Source organism: Sardina pilchardus, chromosome 3, assembly GCF_963854185.1.
Source record: "Sardina pilchardus chromosome 3, fSarPil1.1, whole genome shotgun sequence".
Taxonomy (NCBI): Eukaryota; Metazoa; Chordata; class Actinopteri; order Clupeiformes; family Clupeidae; genus Sardina; species Sardina pilchardus.
This window is the reverse complement of record NC_084996.1, coordinates 28,184,435-28,208,360: the sequence shown is the minus strand read 5'-3', so window position 1 is coordinate 28,208,360 and position 23,926 is coordinate 28,184,435. Positions and strand designations below refer to the sequence as shown.

The following is a 23,926-nucleotide window of genomic DNA, read 5'->3' as shown; positions in this document are numbered from 1 at the left end:
TAATTGACTTGTAATTGTTCATTCTGAGTAAGTAAGATGTCTGGTTGAAATAAAATTAAAGTTTAAAGAAGCTCTGTGAAATGGCCGTCCACAGCGCCGCTAGGCAGCTCAGTGTGTGTGTGTGTGTGTGTGTGTGTGTGTGTGTGTGAAGGGGGGGTCTCCCAAAGGCAGCTGCTAGCCCCACTGCTGATTAATTACACACAGCATCTTTCATTTAGAAGAGTCAGTGACTAAGTGTCAGCACAGACTAATGAAATTAATCCATTAGCATAGCCACTGATACATGGCACACTGTCCTCTAGTGGCCGTCTGGTGAAGTACACATACAAAAAAAAGCCCCACTTAATCATCCAGTCAAAAAAAGGAGGAATTTCAAGCAACCGAGTGAGACACAGTGGGTTTATGGGGAGACGACTGAAGCTGAGATTCCTAAGAATTATGGGTAATTTGCGCCCATTAGGGTGATGGGGCTGAGGCAGTGCCGGAAGGTTCTACTGGGTCATGACTGCTGGCGAGGGATGGAGGCAGGCGAGCGGCGTGCCTGAGTGAGGAGCTGGGGATCATGTGATAAAGGTTCTCTCAGAACTTGGAAGCTCTATTAGCTGTGGCACATGGACATGCTCGCCTGTAAGCATGCGTGCGCGCGCGCACACACACACACACACACGCACAGACAGACACACAAATTCTTTGTCACTTTTTTTCTCCTCCTCTCTTTTTAAAGAAACACACACACACACACACATACACAAGCGTGCGCACATGCACATGCACACACGCACACACATACACACACACACACACACACACACACTCATAAAGCCATGGAGAGATAACTGCTGCTGTGTGTGAGTGTTTGCAGTGCTGTGGGAGAGGGGGGGGGGGGCAGGTAGCGGATGGCCTCTGCTTTTTGATGTGCTTTCGATGGGAGCGCCTGTGATTTGTTGTGTGGTCGGGAGCACATCTGTTGTCTGACCTATATTTCCTGTGGCTTTGTGCGGAGCAATGAAAAAAGGCCACGAGGAAGCGAGATGGACAGGCAGCATCATGTTCTTACTGTGAACATGAGAGGGTGTGTGTTTCTCTCCCCAAGCCTCTGGATTTGTGTGCGTGAGTGTGTTTCTGTCTTTGTGTGTGTGTGAGAGAGAGCGAGAGAGACATATAGAGAGGGAGGAGAGTGTTTGAGTGGAGGTAAGAGAGTGTTTGAGAAAGTGAGACACAAAGGAACCGAAGTGGTGGGGTGTGTGTGTGTGTTGGGGGGGGGGGGGGGGGGGGCAATCATCTTTCCACAAGCCGTAACTCTTCCCTGGCTCCAGTGCATCAGAAAGCCACAGCGACTACTTTAGTGTCTGGCCTTGCGTCTCCTCGTCTAGTTACCCCAGAACTTTACCTGCTGACTGTTGCCTGGGGGTGGAGCACAGTGGCTGGGGCATTCAGGCCTAGGGTATCGGGTGTCCTGTCAGTGTGTGTGTATGTGTGTGTGTGTGTGTGTGTGTGTGTGTGTGTGTGTGTGTGTGTGGGTGGTGTGTGTGTGTGTGTGCATATGTGGTGTGTGTGTGTGTGAGAGAGAGAGTGTGTGTGTGTGTGTGTGTGTGTGTGTGTGTCGCAGGGTCTGAGAGGGCACACTTCTCCTCTCCTAATTGCCTATCTGCTGAGCCCCCCTTTCTCCTGAGTGGCACACCCCAGGTCAGAGGGGAGGAAGAGAGAGAAGAATAGCAGAAAAAAAGGGGAAAAGAAAAAAAAGAAGGAAGAGAAGAAGACGAGTGTGAGAAGCAATGGACAGCGTGCACTCCGCTGAAAGTGAAACCACCGGAGGGAATTAAACGTGGGACAGATTTACCCAAATACGGTCAGTCTGGGTGACAAATTTCAGCTTCGTTTCATCAGAACGTAAGTGCACATCGCTGCACATCACCGCTGTCCATGTGCCGTCCAGCTAACTGCCCACACACCTGCGCTAACAGCAGAAACTCTGTAATGAGCAGACACACCGCTCAAAGAATCCTCCATGGAAATGCATGGGGTTAGTTCATAACACCACAATGGCAATTGTCTTTTATGTAAGTAACCCTTACGTGACTTCCGGTTATGGCATGGACCTGAGAAGTCACAGATCCCGTGTGCTCTGGCAGTTTCTTCTTTTTAAAAAAACGTTTGTTCACAGACGAGATTAAGTTAGGACGATTTATAAAAGCCCAAACTATAGACAAGAAAGACAATGCCGAATAAACCGAAAGGAAAAGATAAGTAACCGTTACGTATGCCTCCAGTTTCACTTGAATAGGAACATAGCTGCCCGATAACTGCCCAAAAGTGCTACCAAGATGGCCGCCTAGTGGTTGGACTTGCCTATAAGAACTTTGCTAAAAGGAAGAGGTGCATCTGTAAGAGCAGCTGGGGGTGGGGAGGATGGGGATGGTGCCTGGCGTCTGAGGACTCCTCCTTGGCTCTTGTGTCTGTATTTTTCCACAAGCAGAAAGCCCTGGAAGCTTATGGGTGGGAGTGGGGGGTGGAGGTGGGGTGGGGGTGATCTGGCTGGGTGGGTGGTTGGGGGTCTGAGTCAGCGAGACTGAGGTGTGGGAAGTGCTACAGGCTGATGGATGGATAGGGCAGGTCAGCCGGGTGCCGTCTGACTGCAGGTGAGCGTCAGACCCAGTGCACAAAACACAACAAACAGGCGCACACTGATACAGATATGATAGCAGACAGACGGAATACATTACGGGGGCAGACAGACACAGACAGGCAGACCCGATGCAGACAGACAGGTTCTATGCAGACAGACAGACAGACAGACAGACAGACAGCTATGCAGACAGGTTGTCACCACGCCGACCTGTAATCAGGTGTGTGATTAATGCAGGAGGGAAGACAGACAAAGTGTGCAAGAGAAGAGAGAAAGACAGAGAGAGAGAGAGAAAGACAGGTAGAGAGAGAAACAGAAAGGTACAAAAGAGAGACACAGATAAAGAGGGAATGACAGTGAGAGAGAGAAAGAGAAAGAGATGAATAGACTGTGTGTGTGAGAGAGATTCAAAGAAAGAGAAGTAGATGAAGAGATAGAGATGGAGAGATAAAGAGAGAAAGATGAAGAGAGGGAGAGAAAGAGGAGGCTAACACCACTGTACACAGTCAGACAGGCTCGCAGATATGGAGAGACACTAAAGTGTCTGCCATGATAACAAGTCATGTGTTGTGTGCTGCAAAGCACAGACAGCCGAATAAGCAAATAGACATGCACATACACAGACAGGTATTCTGCAGCTAGACAGTACAGTGGGGTCTATGGGAACAGTGCTCTGGGTAAACGGTGCCTGCTGAACCACGCCTACTCGTTTGTGTGTGTGTGTGTGTGTGAGTGTGTGTGTGTCTGTGTGCGTATGCATATGTGTGTGTTTGTGTGTGTGTGTGTGTGTGTGTGTGTGTGTGTGTGTGTGTGTGTGTGTGTGTCTGTATGTGTGTGTGTGTGTGTGTGTGTGTGTGTGTGTGTGTGTGTGTATGTGTGTGTGTGTGTGTGTGTGTTTGTGTGTGTGTATGTGTGTGCCCAGAGGCTGTCTCTTCTGGCTGCCAGCCTCCATACCACAAGGTGGCACGAACAATCCAACACTCCGATATAGCTATTGGAATACAGCTGTCCAGGCACAATGCCATCCGCTTGTATTCACCCACAGGCAAGGCCCCCTCAAAAGTCCCAGCATTCCCTTACAGCCTCCAGTACTGGTGCTGACCGGACAGTGTGTGTTTGTTTGTGTGTGTGTGTGTGTGTGTGTTTGTGTCAAATACTGCGTAATGCACAGGTACCAACTGCTATGCTGACAATGTGGTCAATGATTAGATCGATAAATAGATAGATAGATACTTTATTGATCCCCAAGGGGAAATTCAAGGTCTCAACTATAACATGGGACTAGCACAGGGCTAAATGGTCTCCCAACCTTTTGACTGAAATAAGATGCGAGAGACTGAAATTCAGGTATGACATCATTCCCAGCTCCATGTCCCAAACTTCCAAGGTAACAGGAAGGCGGAATAAGTCCCTGTGGAGCGCAGCGTACGGCCCCTAATCACCACAGCGGGGGTCCCTGCAGCAGGCTCCTCAGGAGAGAGAAGCGGCGGTTTGTTATTAGCGTGTCATTAGCGGCAGGGTGAGCGCCGGTCACACAGGGGACAGAGCATGTTTGCACGAGGCGGGTCTCTTTTGTGACACGGTGCTCGAGGGCAAACGTGTCTCTCTCTTGCTCTCTCTCTCTCTCTCTGTCTCTCTCTCAAATTCAAATTCAAATTCAAAGATGCTTTATTAGCATGGCTGTTTAAAACAGAGTTGCCAAAGCAAGTGTTACAAATAACACAGTAGTATCACAAGGGAAAGAAAAAAGGGATACAGCATTTGGGACTCTCTCTCTCTCTCTCACACACACACACACACACACACAGTGAAGTGAGGTGAGGTGAGCCTGTGCAGGCTAGAAGTCAACAGTCTCACGATTCTGCCATGTACTTTACAGCTCATCTCACCATCCAGGTGGTGGTGGTCTAGTGGTCAGAGACCTGCCTCACCAGTGGAACAGCACAGGGATGTGTGTTGCTGAGTTCCATCCCAACAGCTACACCACCAATGCCCCTGAACACGACACTTCACTGTGTCCCTGTACTGTAGTTGGGTTTACTGTAAGGGGCTGTTCAGACCGACATGCTTTTCACCTCCAGACGCTTGACTTCAATTGCTTCCCTATGGAACAATGCAAATGACTGGAACACGACCTCATATTTATAAAAGCAGGGCGCAAGCAGAAAAAAAGCGAGGCTTCTAAAAATGTGAGACCTTTAAAGTTAAAAATAAATCAACTTTTGACATTGCGGGGGGGTTTTTTTCCAACAATGAGTTGTTGCCTAATTGCCTGCCTTAGCTAAGTCAGGGAGCTAGCTATTTAGCTAAATATAACGTATCATAGCAACACCATGCTATTTAGCTAAATATAACGTATCATAGCAACAATATGTACACAATTAATTTCCACCTTGCATGTTTTTATCAAAGATCATAGAGTGCTACGAGCTCCGCTCTAGAATCTTCGGTTTTTATCACTCACTACTTCAGAATGCGTTTTTGGAGGTGAAAAAAGGGTGTCAGTGTGAACAGCTCCTAAGAGGGTGTCTGCATTCATTTGAATCTGCGACACTTTTGTCACGACTTTTTGTTTAAAAAAAACACAAATGGAAGAGTACTGTGGATGTAGGCCATAAGCCTTAGTCACTCGGGGCAAGAGTGTGTGAGCTAAATGAAAGATAATGTAATAATGTCGCAGGGGCTCCTTAGGGCTTAGGTGGTGACAGACTAGCAGTGTTTGTGCTGAGAGTCATACTGCAGCACTGATTCCTATACTCACAGACGGGTTCCAGCAGTGCAGATACGGGTCATCCTCTAGCCTATCACTCTGCTGTAAACTCCCTTACAGATGAGCAGCTGTGTGTGTGAGCAGTCAAGACTGGTGGTGTTCCCTACCATGGTGAATAAACAACACCAAAGAACAGTTTTCCAAAGAGGGGGATTCCTTGCCTGTGTTTGTGTATGTGTGTGTGTGTGTGTGTGTGTGTGTGTGTGTGTGTGTGTGTGTGTGTGTGTGTACACGTGCGTGTGTGCAGGGGGGGTGTGGTGCTCCACAGATGGAGCTCCTCAGCACCACGCCATAAACAAGCTCTCCGAGCGGAAACCGATGGACAGCCCCGGAGCAGACGGACTCGGCCGGAGAGAGAGGCAGGGGCCGCAACCAGCCCGCGCTGGAACCTCGCTGGCCCTGTGATCTAAACATTACATCACGTCCAATCCAATCACACCCAGAGCAAAAAGCGGCCAGCGCGTGAGTGAGTGAACGCAACACTTTCCAGCTTGGAGCAGATTTTCCCCTGATGAGCACAAAAACAAACCTTTTCCTCTCTTCCCTCTCCCCCTCTCTCTCTCTCTGCTCTCCCCTTCCCTTCCCTTCCTTTCGCTCGTCTCCTCTCCTCTTCTCTCCTTCCTTCCCTCCGTTGGCTTGCAAACAGAGTGCAGGCAGCAGTAATTGGTCAAGGACCCGCAGAGCTGGAGCTTTCCTCTGAAAACAAAAACAGGATCCCACAGCCAGATGCCCACACACACACACACACACACACACACACACACACACGCACACACGCACACACATACAAACACACGCTCCAACTCCAACTAACCCTGTCTCCCTGGCTGGCTCGCTCTCCTTTGCTCGCACACTCTCTCGTTTTGCCCCTCATTAGTGGTCAATTGGTCTCCAGGTCAGATTCAGAATGCTTGATTGACCTGCAATTCATACGTTACACTGAGGTAAAGACCAGAATAAACCACATTAGGAACACTGGGATTCTCTTTCTCTTTCATTCTTTCTTTCTTTCTTTTCTTTTTTCTTTCTTTCTCTCTCTCTGTCTCTCTCTCTCTTTCTCACACACACACACACACACACACACACACAGACACGCACACTGACTCTCTCTATGGGCAAGAGGGGTGTCTCCCCTGGCTCCTGGTTCTCTCGTGCCCTCTCTCTCCGCAGAGCCCTTGCAGAAATACAACCACATCAGCAGGCCGAACCCGATCGCTATCTTATCAGACTCCCCTGAACCCCCACCGCCCCCCTACCACCCCCCAACCCCCTCTTCAGCTTCTCCACCCCACCCCAACCCCCCCTCAACCCCCCCGATGCCCCACCCCTCCTCTCCTCTCCTCTCCTCTCCTCCCCTCCCCTCCCCTTCCTCCCCTTATTTTCACATGGCCAGACCTTATCTCTAGTCAGGAGTGCAAACAGAGAAGGGGACCGGGGCCTCGGCGCATTAATCACCCCCGGCAAATGGGAATTAGCCTCATCTATTTGCCCAAGTTTGCCGTGTTTCCGACTCGGATGGCCGTAATTGAGTGCCGGTCTAATTAAAGACGCGGCGCGCCCACTGAGCACGCTCAGGGCACGGGGTTGGCGTTCTATTAATAAGAGACGCCGAGATGATTGGAAAGCATCCCGAGTCGGGTCAGACATGATCAAGCAACTGTAAGTGATTATGTCTGAGTGAACCGAAGGAATGCACACACACACAAACACGCACACCCACACACACACACTCACCCACACAAACACATACGCCCACACACACACACACACACACACGCCCATGCCCACACACACACACACACACACACATGCATACGCATAAACACACACACACATAAACACACAGAGAGAGAGAGACACACACACACATACAGTCTCATTCCCTCTCTCCTTCTTTCTTTCTTCCTCCCAGTTTTTTTCTTCGTTTTTTTTTCTCTTTCATCCTGTTTTAAATATTCTCTGCAAAACGTACAATTTCACGAATCATTCCGCTCAACCTGTTCAGAGCCCCACAGAGGTTACTCTCCAGTATCTGAGCTAGACTTAAGGGGACTGGGAAATAGAGCTTAATCATTGATCTGCACGGCGAAGCTTATCAAGTTTACTTCACACCGCCAGTGATGACAGATTCCAGCCCTCGGTCACTGGGTTGACTCTGTGGTTGCCCGGTTCATGGCTGTCAGGTCTGCGTCTAAGCTCATAGCACCCTGCTCACAGTTGTATTTCTCTCTCTCTCTCTCCCTCCTTCCCTCCCTCCCTCTTTCTTTCTCTCTCTCTTTTACAGCGACTGGACTGGATGCATTTCAGAGATGAGAGAGAGCAAAGTATATCTTACAGCGTCTTATCTCCAAATGTTTATACACTCCGGGTAAGTTTATTATGGCTTTTCAAAAGAGGGACAAACACACACACACACACACACACAGTTCCGTGGAGTTCAATCTGGCATTTCCTTCCTCTCCAGGAGTTCCCCCTTGTCTGTGTTTATGTGTAAACAGAAAAACAAACTCTCTCTCTATTACACACACAGAGACACACTCACACTTACTCACACTGCCATCCTGCTCTTTGATTCGGACAGCAGTCTTGTTGTGGCGGGTACGGTAAACACATTCCGGGCCCGTTCCAGGATTTGGTATGGAACTTTCCCCCCCGTCTGGAACGGTCAATCGATGCCAATGAAGACGCAGTTACTCTGTAATCATCTCTATTACATCAAAAACAGTCTACTGGGGCGTGACGCTGTGGTGCTACCGGCTACAGCACCTATGCCACACTTGGGGTCCAGGTGCCCGCTGGGACACCTGGACCCCTGCGTTCGGGTCCGACCTGGGTCATTTCCTGATCCCGCCCAATTTCTCTCTCCCACACACTTCCTGTCTCTCTCTTCACTGTTCTCTCACAATAGAGGCAAAAGCCCCAAAATATATACTTTAAAAAAACAAAAAACAGTCTACTGCCAAAAATGACCACTGCATCTGGACAGCTCCCTCTTCAGAGGGGCTTTTCTAGCACCGCTGGCCCTGGTCAGGTGCTGTGGCGGCCTCTGACTTGACAGCCAAACCGAAAACAAAGCCGTGCCTGTTTTTGGTCCCGGCGACCATTTGAGAGCTTGTCTGAAATGTAATTTTGAATCTCAGATGCCCCCAGGACAGAATCTTGGTGTGCGCGGAACAATGTGATTTTGTGTGTAGGACAGCTGTGGCAGCTATGTGGGAATAGCTGCGCCGCGCTGCGTCGCTGTGTTGGGCCATCCTCTCAGTAATTTGATAGTTCAGCTGAAAATGCGAGTGTGGGTGTGAGCGAGCGGCCTCTCGTACTCACGTTGTGTGTTCGGATTCTCACTACTTTTTCTCTTGGTCTCTCTCACAGTTTGTTCTCTGCGTTGCTCTGAATCGAGTCTCTGAATTTCTTTCTTTTTTTCCCTTTTTGCATGACTGACATCTCCTTCTCTCTCTTTCTTTCTTTCTTTCTTTCTTTCTTTCTCCCTGTCAGACCTCTGTATGCAAGCCTTGTTGTTATATAAACAATGAGAAGTACCACACTTCTCCCTCTCTCCCTCCCTCCCTCTCTCTCTCTCTCAAAGTCTCTCTGCATTTTGATAAACACTTACCCTACTTGCTTATTTTAAGTCCTCCATTTCTTTTTATTTAATAGCTAGTGAAGGATGTTTGTTGGCCTTGCATCAATAGGAGCAGCCCCAGCCCGTAAAAAAAGGAGGCTGGCTATTACACAGAGCGCTCTTAAAGTGTTTTTTAGCTGACTGTCAACTAGCGTGCATCACACCCCTTATTAGATGTGAGTCATTTGGAGGCCTGGAGACAGAGAGGGGAGATCAGCACTACAGTTTATTGTTTCCTGTTTATTGAGATATGGTGCCTCTGGGCTGCGACGAACCCAAACGACGATCTCACACTCGGGGGCGAGAGAGAGAGAGAGAGAGAGAAAGAGAAGGAAAGACAGAAAAAGAGAGAGAGAGAGAGAGGGACGGAGATCAAATATAATAACCCAGTTATGGCGTCCACCGCTCCCATAGAGAATAAACAGGCCGCCCATAGAGCTTAACCTTCAACCGCCGACCGGCAAACTGTTTGGAATTTTCCTCACACGCATATTTTAAATGGTGCCTGGCTTCATTAATCAACTTCAAAACACTTGTCTGGGGTCATTATTAATGTGTGTGCATGGCCACGCATACGCGCTCACACATGGCAGGAGTCGAGTGTGTGTGCCTGTGTGTTTGTGGGTTTGCAATGTGCAGTTAAAGGGGTTGGCGAAGGGGTGGGGGGGATTCATAATTCACAGTGGGGGCATTAGGAATGCCAAAGAAACGGCCGTGGTGCCAAGGAATGTTTATGAAAATTCTATTAGCCTCCCATAACAGCTTTAAGCACCAGCAAGCTGCATGAAATGAGTGTCAAGTGTCATACTTTAAGGCCCTGTGGCAGAGAGACTGACCCTGGAAAACTGTGTGTGTGTGTATGTGTGTGAATGTGTGTGTGTAGATGTGTGTGTGGGTCTGTGTGTGTCCGTGTGCATAAGTGTGTGTTTGCACATTCATGTTTGAGCACACGCATTCATGCCACAAAGGAAGAAAACAGCCCTCATGACTGGGAAACCAAGGATGGAAAGAAGTGAAAGAAAGAAAGAAAGAAAGAAAAAAAAGAAAGAAAGAAGAAAAAACATCAATCAGTACCACATGCACTGTAGATGCCCTTTTCAGGATCAAAGCTGACATCCCAATAGGGACAAGGAGAGCTGTCAAAACAATAGACCTTGACCACAACAATCACTGCTTTGCCTTCCTGAGCACTGTCCTTCAAGGAGCACATATTTCACGGATTAAAAGTTGGCCGCTCCACTAACCATAACAAACAGTAGATTAGTGGGCAGGGAAATGGCATGGGGGGGGGGGGGGGGGGGAGTGAGTCACTCCTGTGGAATGAAGGTACAACGTGTCGCAACGCACTAGGGCCCTCCTGCACTGCAGGTGGTGGTTACAGTGGGTTACCGTAACATGGCAGACTTGATGGAGGAGGGGTGGGGGGGTTGGCAGCACAAAGACCCACTGATTACAGCTCAGTGACTGGTGATTACGTTCAAACACCCAGGGTGACCTGACGCTGAGCACCAAAACATTATGACATTCGGATGCAGCTAAACGTGCACCTACACCCCCACCACACGCATGCCACATCCGGCTAGCACCTGATGCTGGGAACATGTTGCGAATCCGTGCCAGATCACAACCTGGCCTGGTCTGTAAAACGGCTGTGTTACCGAGGCCATGATTTGGCTCCATTTTTGCTGCTCCCATTCCTCACTTGAAAACCGTCAGATATTGTGTTAAAAACTGCTTTGAAGGAATGGAACTTTGCAGTCATAGTATCATAGTTCAAGTTAGTTGAAGATTATCAAACATGAAGTGATTACCGCCAGTGGAAAGTCTGATTGGGATATAAAAAGGATGTTCCCATCCACTGAATACCTCTTGTGCAATCAGAAATTAACAAATTGTTTGACTGGACCTAACAGTATAATTAGGTTTAAGGTCCTGGCTTACATTGTAAGGCTACTTACTGACTTTGTTTACTTGCTTACTTTACAATGCACACTGTTCTGTTGCATACTAACCCACCCCTGGAAAGACTCTGACCCGCGATCATGTCCCGATCCCACCCACACTCTGTGCCACACTCCTTTCCTGTCTCTCCCCCCACTGTCCTATTGACGTGAAGGCAAAAAGCCCAAACGTATGCTTAAAGATATAAAGGCTATTTGAAGTTTGGACAAGGACCAGGTAATGGCACTGGCGCTGACTGGGCAACAGTCATTCACTGCCCCTTAGATCGCTTCGGACCTGGCGAGTGCCCACGTTAAGCACCTGGCATCGGAATGGCAAAATCAGTGGATAATGACCCGGTAATGACTTCCAGCACGGCTTAGTCACAAATCCCATGTTGAATCCGCCGCTGATGCCAATTCAATATGAATAGCGGGCACTGAAGCCGTCCCCTTGCATTGGATGCATGTGATCGCACAAGGGAGAGAAGCGAGAAAGTGATCTATTTCATGTAATTGGCATTTGGAGACATCACTTTCCTTTTAAGCTCCCTCTTCCAGAAATCAAATAATAAGATAAGGAAGACAGTTCTAGAGTTCTGAATGCTATCAGATGGAAATGAGTGAATCTAACAGAATATAAAGACAGAAAGTTTCCACGCATGCTTATGAAAGAGACTTTTTTCTCTCTCTCTCACTTACAGCACCAATAGTAAATTGTATCACTCACTCATCTTTAATACTTTATAATGACTTCAATTTAGCTCTTGCGATAGCTGCAGAATTTTAATGTCATCTTGCAGATTTTGGACGTTTGCCTTTGTTGCAGTCTCACTAATGTGCAATTCTGCGAAATAGGCTCTAATCATTACCGAGTAACCATCAGTAAGGAAGCCTTACGCAACCCAGCATACCACAACCCAAAGGCAGTGTCGACAGACATCTCGTAAACTATATGACTTGGAACTACTGAGACCACGTGAAATGGACCAGATAATGGAAAAATCTCCTCGAACTCATGCAAGTTATAGATAGGCCCATTGGTCATGTAATGTCAAACTGTTGATATTCGCCTGATGGTTATGTGTCTCTTTCCATTTCTGGATCTTGGGCCTGGGGTGATGAATGGCAGTTTTTTGCCAGCATTTTAAATCATAAGCTTGAGGATTTCTGGGCCTCATCATACATCAGCTATACTACTAGTGTGTGTGTGTGTGTGTGTGTGTGTGTGTGTGTGTGTGTGTGTGTGTGTGTGTGTGTATTTCAAGTATATTTCATACATTATAGCACAAATCACAATACAGCCTATTAGACCTAAGGCTCATTTAGTAAAGTGGACTATATAGGCCTACTGTATTTAGGTTTATAAATTAAACCAACACACTTTAACCAAATTGCCTTTGAAGATATTTATTCTGGTTCCTGCTCCATCTGTTATTAAGAATGCTTTGCTTGTCCTCATCAGACTTAGAGAATATTGCATTTATAAATTGCAGGGTCATAGGCTGCAGAGCTTCTCTACTTCTAACTATTTCTCCTTAACTGTCTGATTTCTCTCTCCTGTCTCTCCTGCTGTTTTTAAAAACAACAAGTCTACATAACCAATAATATCATTTGACAATAGGTTATGTTTGGGCCGTGCTTAGCTAATATCCATCACAACATTAAATATCCATCATATAACATTAATATAACTTTTATTAATTGAGGTTACCAATGTGTGTGTGTGTGTGTGTGTGTGTGTGTATGTGTGTGTGTGTGTGTGAGTGTGTGTGTGTGTGTGTATGTATATACAGTATACATATGTGTGTGAATGTGTGTGTGTGTGTGTGTGTGTGTGTGTGTGTGTGTGTGTGTGTGTGTGGACTATACGCTGCAAGAGGAGGAAGTGAGCACCCGAGAGCAGCTGCCCTGCATTACAGCTGCCACATTCTAAATCACCGGCTCTGTCGAAAGATCTGAATGATGTGCCGACTCCCACTCACACGTTTCAAACAGTGGGGGGAAAGTGCGGCACATTACCGCCATTACCAGACGCAGTGTATACAACACACATTCCCACACTGCAACGCTGATTTAAAAGGTGCGCTGAGACCCCACTAACAAGCTCCAGACTCTTTTACGGGGGCTTCGCGAAAGACCAATCAGAGACGTCGCTGGTTAATCTCAAAGTTGGTGGATTCGATCAAAAGTAACCTTTTACAAAGGGGGGGCGATGTAAACGCAGCAAGAAACAGATTGTCCAAAAAAAACGGGCCTGAGGCAATGGATAGCTGCTCTGTACTATGTAAGAGCTGCACACTAAAGCTTATCTGAGGCATGATAAGGCTAATGAGAATTATTTTGGAGCCACTCACAAGTGTTTTTGACCTCTGCAGCCATTGGACGCAGTCTGAACTGCATGCAAAGGTTACGATGCAGTGTGTGTGCGCATGTGTGTGTGTGTGTGTGTGTGCTGGGGACGAGGGGGAGGGGGGCTGAGCAAGAGAACTCCAGATTTGAGTTCCAAATCAACTGAACCCCAGCAAAAATACACAGCACAAATGAGACTAAATTGTACTAAATGACCATTTCCTTTCTGGCTCGATTTCATATGATTATCTTTTTGGGGCTAATGTATATTGCAGTGCCACAAAACAATCAGATGGTTTAGAGGTTCAATAAACACACCGTCCGGCCGCTTACGTGGGAATGTTCGCACGTGTCCATTTCAATTAGCTCTGTGTAATTCAAACAAGAGCTCTGACATCCAAAATGACACCCAAATCATCTTCTCCTCCTTCCTTTTCATTATTTTCCCCTCTGGATTCCGTTGTTTCTGTAGAGCGGGTCAGTGAACGGCGTTTTGATGCGAGACGGACAAAAACTGTCAGCCTGGCTCCTGATCCAAAACATGATGTGCGTACCTTCCCTCGGGCAGGAAATACTTTTCCACCAAGAATTAATTAATCCCATGAAATTGCCCCTCATTTCATCCCTCAGTCGGTGCCTCGTTCTTTTTCCATTGCAAGGATCGCAGGTTGCTTTTATGAATTTGCCCCAAGGAGACAGGTTTCAGCGAAAAGGGATCTGTCAATACAGGTCATAGGAATAATGTCTTGGGTACATTCTCACAGCCGGGCTATATCGGGTACACGACTGAAGCGTTTTGTTCTCACAGTGTTAAAATAGCTTTAGAAGGCTGGTGTAAATTTTTCAAAAATGTGAAGACTGCAGCGCTTTCACATCTGGAGTAGCCCGTTCCATTGATTATTATTATTATTGGACGCTAATTGTTGCAGAACATACTCCTGTAAATGGGACATGGACACTGGCCTCAAAGCCTGCTATGTCTGCCTGTCTCTGGGATTGACTGGACAGGCTCAATTCATATTCTCAAGGAGATGATTCATCTACAATTTATTCATTTAGCAGATGGCTTTATCCAAAGCGCCTTACAAATGCCAATTTTTTATTACAAGGGCCATTGTCCTGAATTTAAGCAACTCGGGGATAAGTGCCTTGCTCAAGGGCACAATGGGAACTGAACCGACAACTTTTGTTCAGGTGTGGTTTGGCTACTGCATGCTAGCTCAGCTCCTTAACCAGTAAGTGTAGTACTAGTGTGATTAACCTCAAATAATAAAATCCAACGAGGGTGACTGCAGTGCATGAAGCTATTATAAATGTGTCCTATTCCAACACACACACACACAAACACACACATACACACACACACACACACACACAAACATGTATGCATGTGATGACACACTCACACACACACACACACACACACAGACAGACAGACATGCACCCAAACACTCTCGTTGTCAATACTGTGGACACATGGATTGTGCATGTGTACCTGTCATAAGGAACAGCTCTGTACAGCATGTGTGGAGTGTCGAGCCAGTGAAATCAGCCGTGCTGTTTGTCTGACCTGTAACCTAGACACCACTCAAAAAAAAAACCACTCACACACACACAGGCTGCTACAACACACAGCTGTGCTCACAGCTTTGTATACACACACACACATACACACACACAAACGCACACGCACACGCACACGCACACGCACACGCACACGCACACGCACACGAACACGCACACACACACACACACACACACAAAAACACACACACACACACACACACACACACACACACACACTAATAACCATTTGTCGCATTAAGTCCTGTATGTAATGTGGGATGTGTTGTACTGAGTTAGGCATACAAACTGTCCCTGGGTTAGTGAGTGTTGTGGTTTAATTCCAACTGCAAACTCATAGCTACTGATGCATGTTGGTCAATTTGAAGTCGGTCAATATTTGTACTGTGTGTGCGTGTGTGTGTGTGTGTGTGTGTGTGTGTGTGTGTGTGTGTGTGTGTTTGTGTGTGTCTGTGTGTCTGTGTGTGTGTTTGTTGGGGGGGGGGACCCCACCCTGGGCTCTGTCAGGAAGCTTTGCTGACAAGCCTGTCCTCTACCTATCAACACAGCCTACAGTAACACAGAGGATAAGACAAGGTCAGACGTACACTGCACCGACTGACACAGTGTGTCTGTTTTTGTGTTTGTGTGTGTGTGTGTGTGTGAGCGAGCGAGAGAGAGAGAGTAAACCAGACAGATAAACAGGGATGGGCAAAAATACACCAAAATACATTTCAAAATAAAGTATCAAATACCCTCATTTTAAGTGTATGAAAATAAATGACAAAATACAGTAGCCATGCCATGTATCCAATCAAAATAAAATACTGTATTTTTGTATTTTGAAAAAAAAGAGCATTATTGTCAATCACTTTGCAAACCTTCCATATCTGTCTATTTCATTTATTCCTTCAGTCAGTACACTGATGAAGGGGACAGTGCTTAAGAGGAATAGCTTTTCTCTGCGAACGAGACATGTCATAAACCTACACAACAGTCCACAGAGCAACTACGCTGACCGGCCTGTTCCAGCTCATAAATGAATCCCTAAATACTGTGTTAGAAATGCACTCGAAAAGTCACAACTGAACTAGTCAAGTGCAGACAAGCCCCTGACATAGTCAGTGCCCAGATTGCTCAAAATTGATAGATAGATAGATAGATAGATAGATAGATAGATAGATATAGACAGACAGATAGATAGATAGATAGATTTTATCGATCCCCAAGGGGGAATTCAAGCACTGCATAACGCTGTTGATCAGGAAGGAACATGACCCTTTTAGTTGGTTTTTAACTACCGTAACTGGGTACTGTGTAAGCACTAAATGGTGTTGACGCCAAGGGGGATTAATATGAATATTTCATCATGTTGCCTTAGGGGATACACAGGACATTTGAGCAATATTGCAGGGCAACCGCATAAACGGTTTGCCTGTGTTTTGATTGGATTATTAAAGTTCTCAAGAAACTGATGATGAAAGTTCTCAGGAAAGTGTTTGGTGTGAAAGAGAGTGTATCGTGCGTGAGTAACCTATATGGATCATCTTCCTGAGTCTCAATATTGTGACCATAACAAGTCTGGGCAAATCACTAAGGCAACACCAGTCAGACGCTACATGATGTCATCACATCATCACAAGTATTGGTTTTACCAAAAAAAATATTTGGCAGTATTTTTAAACTACAAAAATACACACCTATTCATGAGTTTCATCAGGTCCCTTTCCACAGGTGTATAAAATCAAGCACCTAGATTAGAAGTGCAGACTGCATGGTGCTTGATTACAGTAATACACTTGTGGAAAGGGACCTGATGAAACTAATGAATAAGTATTAAGTATTTTGATTCTTCAACCCAATAAAATACAAATATAAAATACTATTTTGTATTTAAAATACATGTATCATCCCTGCAGATGAGTATGTCTACATGCACATATTTTTGTGCGTCTATATGACTAATGAATATGTCTGAGAGTGAGACATATCCATGCGTGCTTATACACATGTGAAGGTAAACTATGTTAGGAGAAGGTATACACAGACTGTCAACATCCATGTGTGCACGCAGCCAGCAGTTTCCCATGCATGGTGCAATGAGGCATCACACCTAAGAGTTCCCTCACGCTAAATCTTTCCCCTGTCTAAATAGTAGTAAATCAGGCACAAATTGGTCCCTTATCCTTTTACACACAAATGTGTGCACGCGCGCACAAACTCTCTCAAACACACACACATACGCACATGCCTGTACACACAAACACACACACACACACGCAGAGAGGTATCTCTGCTTCCCGCAATCGTTACTCATCTTTTGGCTGTCTTTGACGTGGCACCTAGGTGATTTATCACTCTCCTCTTTTTGAAGAGGTAAATTACTGTAAATCCAAATGGAAATAAGCCATTTAAAGTGCCTTTGCCTTCATCCGAACTCTACACAGAGAGAGGGAGAGAGAGAGAGAGGGAGAGAAGACTTGAAAAGAGAGAAAAAGTGTGCAATCTCTCCTGCTGCAGGGCCAAGCTGCACGGCTCGATGATAAGACAACTTTAACAAGGCAGTGTAATCTTATCTAGTGACTGAGGAAACACATTTCAGTCGCAGTCCAAAGACAGGCCGGTTGCGGCTGGATATAACACTGATCAGGGGACGAGGAAAGAGAGGCTAAACTTAACACTGGGAGTGCTGACTGAAAACACACAAGAAAACACACCATTATACATTTTTTTTGTAAAAACAAATCTATAATCTATATTTTCAACCATCATTTCACCCAAGAACCCAAACATATTTGGAGGCTAAAGGAAACAGATGAATGAAGAACTTCGAAGTCTTTTTTTCTTCCAAGTGTGCTTTTTTTCCTCCAAAATCCATGAGTTCTGACAGTTTCCTCTAAAGAACAGTTCCCTCTCTCTCTCTCTTGCTTGCTCACTCTCCTTAAGCCAGGGGGGATAGTGGGAGGGTGGCCTAAAACATCTGCTGGAGAAGAATTTATTCCCTAAATCACTGTCATTAAATCCAGAATAAATTGTGCTGTATAAGAGAGAAAAGAGCCTGCTGCCTGGTCTTGGCATGTGGCAACATGAAACTGGGGAGGGGGGGCAGAGAGAGAGAGAGAGGGAGAGGGAGGGAGAGGGAGGGAGGGAGAAACAGAAACAAAGAGTACAGGGAGAGTGCAGAAACTTATTTGAAAGCCTGTCCTAACTAGAAACAACCCCGTCTCGTTTTAACAATGTTTTTATTACTGACGGACGCTGCCATACATATAACCCTTTATTATTTATAAATTAAATGTTTGCTATTGTTATCTTTCGTTCTGTTTGAATTGTGCAATTATGGCAACATTGGCAACGGTCCATATTTACTGTACTGGAAAAGGGAGATTGGAGGGAGGAACACCAGCTCCGGATATCTCCGGATATCTATCCCCAGCGATGCTAAGGTCATCTGTTTTGGAGGAAATGCTGCTTGCCATATATCTATAAAGGGAGATTAGATGCACTCCATTGTTCCCCTCATCTAAGATTTCTCTGCTGAGTCAGGGTAAAGGAGGATGCACAGAGAGGAATATAATTAGTGTTTTCTCTGCTGTGTTTTTCCTCCTAAACTTCAAAAAAGCCCCATCTCCTCTTTTCCAGTCCGTCAGTCAGTCATTCAGTCAGTCAATCCTCTGCAGGAGGAAGGGTGGAGAGGAAAAGCCCCTTTGGCTGGGTTTTGTTTTCATGTTTTCATTGGAGAGCCAAACTTCTTTGCTTTTCGAAATCAAGAAGAAAAAAAGTGCTTGTAGCATAACATAATCATTTCGTGGCGAACATCCATTAAGAGGAAATGTTTCATTTTTACGAGCGCATATAAGTCATGCACAACAAGGACTGTCTTAATGCTTTCTTCTGTGTGTGTGGCGCTGAACATCCAAACGTGTTCTCAATATCAGTACCACAGCTGATGTTGGCACAAGTCTGGCCCGCCATTGGATCCGATTCCTTGTTCTGGGGATCAATTTGAGATTCTGTGAGCAAAGTCTTACATGAGCAGCATTGAGGTATTTCAGGCTGTGCTCAACTGAGTGAACTTGAGTGTGAAAGACTCTTGGTATTTCACATGCCATACTTTTGATGCTTGAGTGAACGGTAATTTGTGATGGACATAAAATACATTCTAATGAGCTGACATCAGAAGTGCTCCAAGCAAGGAACAGGGTAACCTGTGGGTCCCTGGCAGCAGTCAGGCCACATCAGGGCCACATCAGGGCCAGATCAGACCTAGTGTCTCTCAGGAGTTAACTCTTATCGGCAAAATTCCTTTTGGACCGATGACATCTACGGCACGGAAAACCCCTTCGGCTGAGTTATGACAGGTTTACACACACAGAGTAAAAACACTCAACTCTCGTCCTCTTCGAGCACGCAGAAAGTTGACCGGCCTACATGTAAATATTTGTGAGCTGCAAGCTGTACTGGACACATACTGTTTATCCCCTCATGTCCTACAGAATGCCAGGTGAGTGTCAGTGCGAGGGATAGCACGTTTCAACTGAGCGCGCTCAAAGCCCAAAGGTTCTCAGGATACAGCTCTTAAATGAATGTAGCCAATTTCATTGACATCCTGGTATTATTGCTTATGTTTAACTATTATGTAAGAGCGAGAGCTGGGAAAAGGTCAGGTTAACAAAACCTAGGACATCAGAGAAAACTTGATGAATGGTCATTTTCACTGCCTTTTCAGGAAGTTCAGAAACAACCCCCATGGACCTCCGAACAATGGGAGTGGGTGAGGTGTTAGATGTACATCTAAAAATACCACTGTTTTAACACGCTGAAAACATGAGCGGGGTGTGTCAAGCTGGCTCGGTGACACCGAAACATCTGCTCGAGTCCAGTGGCCAAGATAAAGAGAGAAAAGAAATATGAGGATGCACTCGAAAGGGAACACGAGGATAGACTACAAAGAGTCAAACACACACGACCACACCTACGTCAGTGTAATGACAGTTAAGCTCTGTTCAAACTAGCCAGCTGCCTCAGATTAGTTAACTCTCTCTCTCTCTCTCTCTCTCTCTCTGTCTCTCTCTCTCTCTCTCTCTCTCTCTCTCTCCAGAGTAACTGTTATGGTCTGGCTGAAGCTAACATCCTCACCCCTCCCACCCTCCAACAGTGATGGATATGGATGTGTCAGCTTCAGGAAGAAGTCCATACAACATCACCAACATGTCCATTTGACTCCCGTGCCCCCTGTCAAAAAAAACAAAGCTTGACAGTTGTTAACCTGGAAAACCTGCCCCGAGGCCAGGCCTATAGTTTTGCCCCACACCCCCACCCCAGAGAAAAAAAACATATCCGCTGGAAAGTATAAATCACACGGTGCAAATGCAACAGTGTTTACGTTTAAGGGGAAAACATGGCACTAGTGGGGCCGTTTGTTACCCAGCTGTCCGAGATCACGCCGGATGTCAGAACACTCATCCCAGTGTTTCCCCTTGCACATTCTCTCTCTCTCTTTCCCCTCACTCTCTCTCTCTTTCTCCCCCTCACTCTCTCTCTCTCTCTCTCTCTCTCTCTCTCTCTCTCTCTCCCCCTCCCCTTTTTTTGCTTTTGAAGAGATGCAGAAGATAGGTGCCATGGGAGAACCTCCACATGTTCTCTTCCATAGCCGAGCGTAGTACCAGGCACCCATGGGGTCCTCACAGTTGAGTGAGTCTCTGTTTTCTTTAGTCAGACCAAGTGCTGCGCACTTCCCTCCATTAAACAGCACCAGAGAGAGAGAGAGAGAAAGGGGGGAGAGGGGGCAGGGAAAGAGTGAGGTAAAATGAGAATAAGAGAAAGGGTGAAAGAGAAAGGAGAGAGCGAGAGAGAGAGTGAAAGAGAGAACAAGTGAACATGAGGAGAATTGTAGGGAAACAAATGGAAAAGGTAAAAAAAAAAACTAAAAAAACAGCATAGCCCCTTAACCCCTCAGTAACAATGCTTTTTAAACCAAGAACAACAAAAAAAACAAGGTTGCATCTTAGATTTCTCTCTTTCCGCTCGTCAGATAACAACTTTTTTTGCTCTGTCTTCGTCATCTGTTTGTGGATAAGTTTATCTTCTCTCTTCCCTTTGGCTTTTTTTTTTTTTTTTTTTTTTTTTTTTAAAGGCTGAACTTGGCAAGCCTCCTTCCACACATGTCACTCGCTCCTTCTCTCATCTCTGGCTGTTTCCTGTAAGGGATGCACGTCTTAACCACAGTTAGTGAGCACTTCCACATGGCTGCCCAAGGCACCAGGCACAAGGCCAGCGAGCACAGCGGCCAAGCTATCTGGTGTAGGTCAAGTACTTCAATGTCACCTGCTCTCAGAATCACATGAGTCACTCACCTTACCGACTAGCGCTTGTGTTGACCAATAAGTTGAGCATTAGTGTCAGTAGCATGCGTCTACCTGTCACATCTGGTCTCGTACTGGAGCTCTGGAGCTCTGACACACATTGGTTTCATTGGTGACTTCTGAAGGCACAGATGTCCTGGCTCTTGTTTGACCTCAACTCACTGCTTCTCTCCCTCTCTCTCTCTCTCTCTCTCTCTCTCTCCCCAGACCAGCCCAGCCCAGCTCGGACGTGAGCGGATCTCAGGCGGCACGCTTACGGATGCTGCCCACGGCTAAATCCCTCCAGTCTCAGCCACGAAACCCATCTCTGTCAGCCGGGGAGACACCATTAGACTGCCGACGTCAACGCTTTCCCGTCGCGTTAGGATTTTGGGCTGATCCCCCAAAGGTGAGCGGGGCTAAAAACAACAACGCCTTGACAGGTTTTCGTGTTTTTTTTCTTTCTTTCTTTCTTTCTTTCTCCCAACTTCCCCCCAGGACGACGAGGCAGGTGAGAGACGCCTCGCTTTGCGGATCAGCTCAGCACCTGGGGGACCGGCGTCCCTCCCCTGTGGGGAAGAGAGCAGAGCAGCCTCGTGCTGCCAGGAAGGAAACCACAGCGGTGGTGGCCAGCAGGGGATTACTTTACGGGAGTGAATGTGTTGACAAGCCGCACTGCACCGCTATCACTGGCTGCCCTCGGCTATTTGTTGATATGACAGGAATTTCACCCATTGTTGTTGGTGCACCCCCCCCTCGACACACACACACACACACACACACACACCTTCTGTCTCATTCATTCACTGTCTCGGTATGCATCTGACTTTATTTTCTTTTAGTTTGACCTCCCTCTTTCTCTACTGTATGTTTGTGAGGCGTTGACAGACACCTGTGATGACAGCATGGCTTCAAACAAAGAGAGGCTCTAATGGCAGTAGACAGCAGGGGGGGGGGGGTGATCCCCCACCCTCCCCCTCCCATGTCCCTCAGTATGTACTTAACTAATGGTATTCAATGCCAAAGCAGCCTCAGCCCTCTGCATAGTTTGGGTGTTCCAATGTGGCTCTTCACAGAGACCACAGAGAGGCAAGAAGGTAATGGAACAAAAGTGTTTTTTTGTTTTTGTTTTCTTTGGAGTAGTAGTCCTTATAAAGTAGTTATAAAAGCTTATGTTGTCTTACCTTCCTCCCTGGCATGCTCCTGCCGTTGCAAGGCTGGCGACTCCCTCTTAATGCCATTGCTGAAAGGAAGGACGGGGCTTTGGGCTGGCACCTTGGCATCCACCCGGGAGAAGGAGGCAATCCTCTGGAGTATCGAGCCAACGCTCTCCTTGGCCTGGCTGGCGTCGAGGTCGGCCTCGTTAGCGCCGTGGTGGTCCGGGACCGCGAACGACGGCGGCAGCTGCGGCGGCGGCGGGCTGCTGACCGGGGAGAGCTGGACGACTTGCGGCTTGGAGGCCAGGTTGAGCTGCGGGGTCTGGGCCGGAGAGAGGGGCACGGGAGACGGGCTGACGCAGGGCACGGGCATGGGCACGGGCATGGCGCCCGGCGGGGAGGACGAGCACGCCGGCTCCCTCTTGTCCACGTTGTTGTTGTTGTTGTGGTGGTGGACGAGGGTCAGGTCGGTGCTGTCCAGGCTGCTGATGGAGGCCGAGGGGCTGGTGGACATGGACGGGCTGATGGAGCGGGGCAAGAACCTCGGAGGGGGTTTCGGGGGGGTGCCGGCCGCCTCCGCCGCCTGGGGCTTATTGGCCACCAGGCTGTCCAGATCCAGGGGGAACTTGTTGAGCTTGGCGCGCTCCTTGGGCTTGGGGGACTGCTGCGGCTGGTGGTTGGGGGGCGAGTAGGGGGGCGAGTACGGGGGCTCCTTGCCGTACGGGCCGGCGTTCTGCATGCCGCGGTGCGGCACGTTGTTCCAGGGCACGCCGGCGTTGGCGAAGCGGGAGCCGGGCGAGACCACACGCCTCATCCCGCCGCCCATGCCGCCGCTCTCGCCGCCGATCTGGAGATCCAGAGAGGGCATGGAGCCGTGGGTGATGCCCATGGGCTCGGTGGGGATGACCAGAGGGTTCTCCAGCTCCGAGTGGAACACGTTCCCGTGCGAGGAGAACTTCTTCAGGACGGGGCTGGTCATGCAGGGGGCCTTGTTGTACTCGCCGACCCCGGACATGGGGCTCTGCGGCGGGCTGGTGGCGTAGGAGCTCAGCTTGGACGACGCCTGGTACTCCAGGCTGGAGGAGGAGCTGTGCAGGCTGTCGTTGTCGCTGCCGGGGCCCGACGACGAGTTGAAGCCGTTGGGGCTGAACTTGTTCTGGAAGGACGCGGCCCGGTTGATGCCGGTGCCGGCGTGGATGTTGGGCTTGCCCATGGTGCCCCGGTTGAAGGACAGACTGGAGACCATCCTGGTCTTCTGCACGGGGCTCTGGGCGGGACTCGCGCTGATCCGGGAGCGGTAGGCCGAGGACATGTGATTGGACGGACTCCGGCTCTCATTGGTCTTGTTGAGAATGGAGGTGGGGCTTATGGGGGAGGTGACAGGAGACGCTGGGGAGAAGGCCGGGATGTCGTCCACATCGTCAATATCAAAGGATCGCTTCAGCGCTGTAACGGAATAGAGATTCATGTCAGCAGAAATTCATTTGGTGGTTTGATTCATTCATTTGTTAGTTCATATTTTTTTTTATTCAAATCTCTGATCTTAAGGAGG

General features: G+C 47.6%; 1 protein-coding gene across 1 annotated transcript in view; it reads right to left on the bottom strand.

Annotated features, from left to right (window-relative positions):
* septin12 (septin 12) overlaps nt 1–23,926 on the bottom strand; it is an 88,868-nt gene that overhangs the window by 56,264 nt on the left and 8,678 nt on the right. The window contains exon 2 of the mRNA XM_062532664.1: nt 22,402–23,820. Within this exon, the coding sequence (XP_062388648.1) occupies nt 22,402–23,820 (1,419 nt within the window). The remainder of the gene's footprint in view (nt 1–22,401; nt 23,821–23,926) is intronic.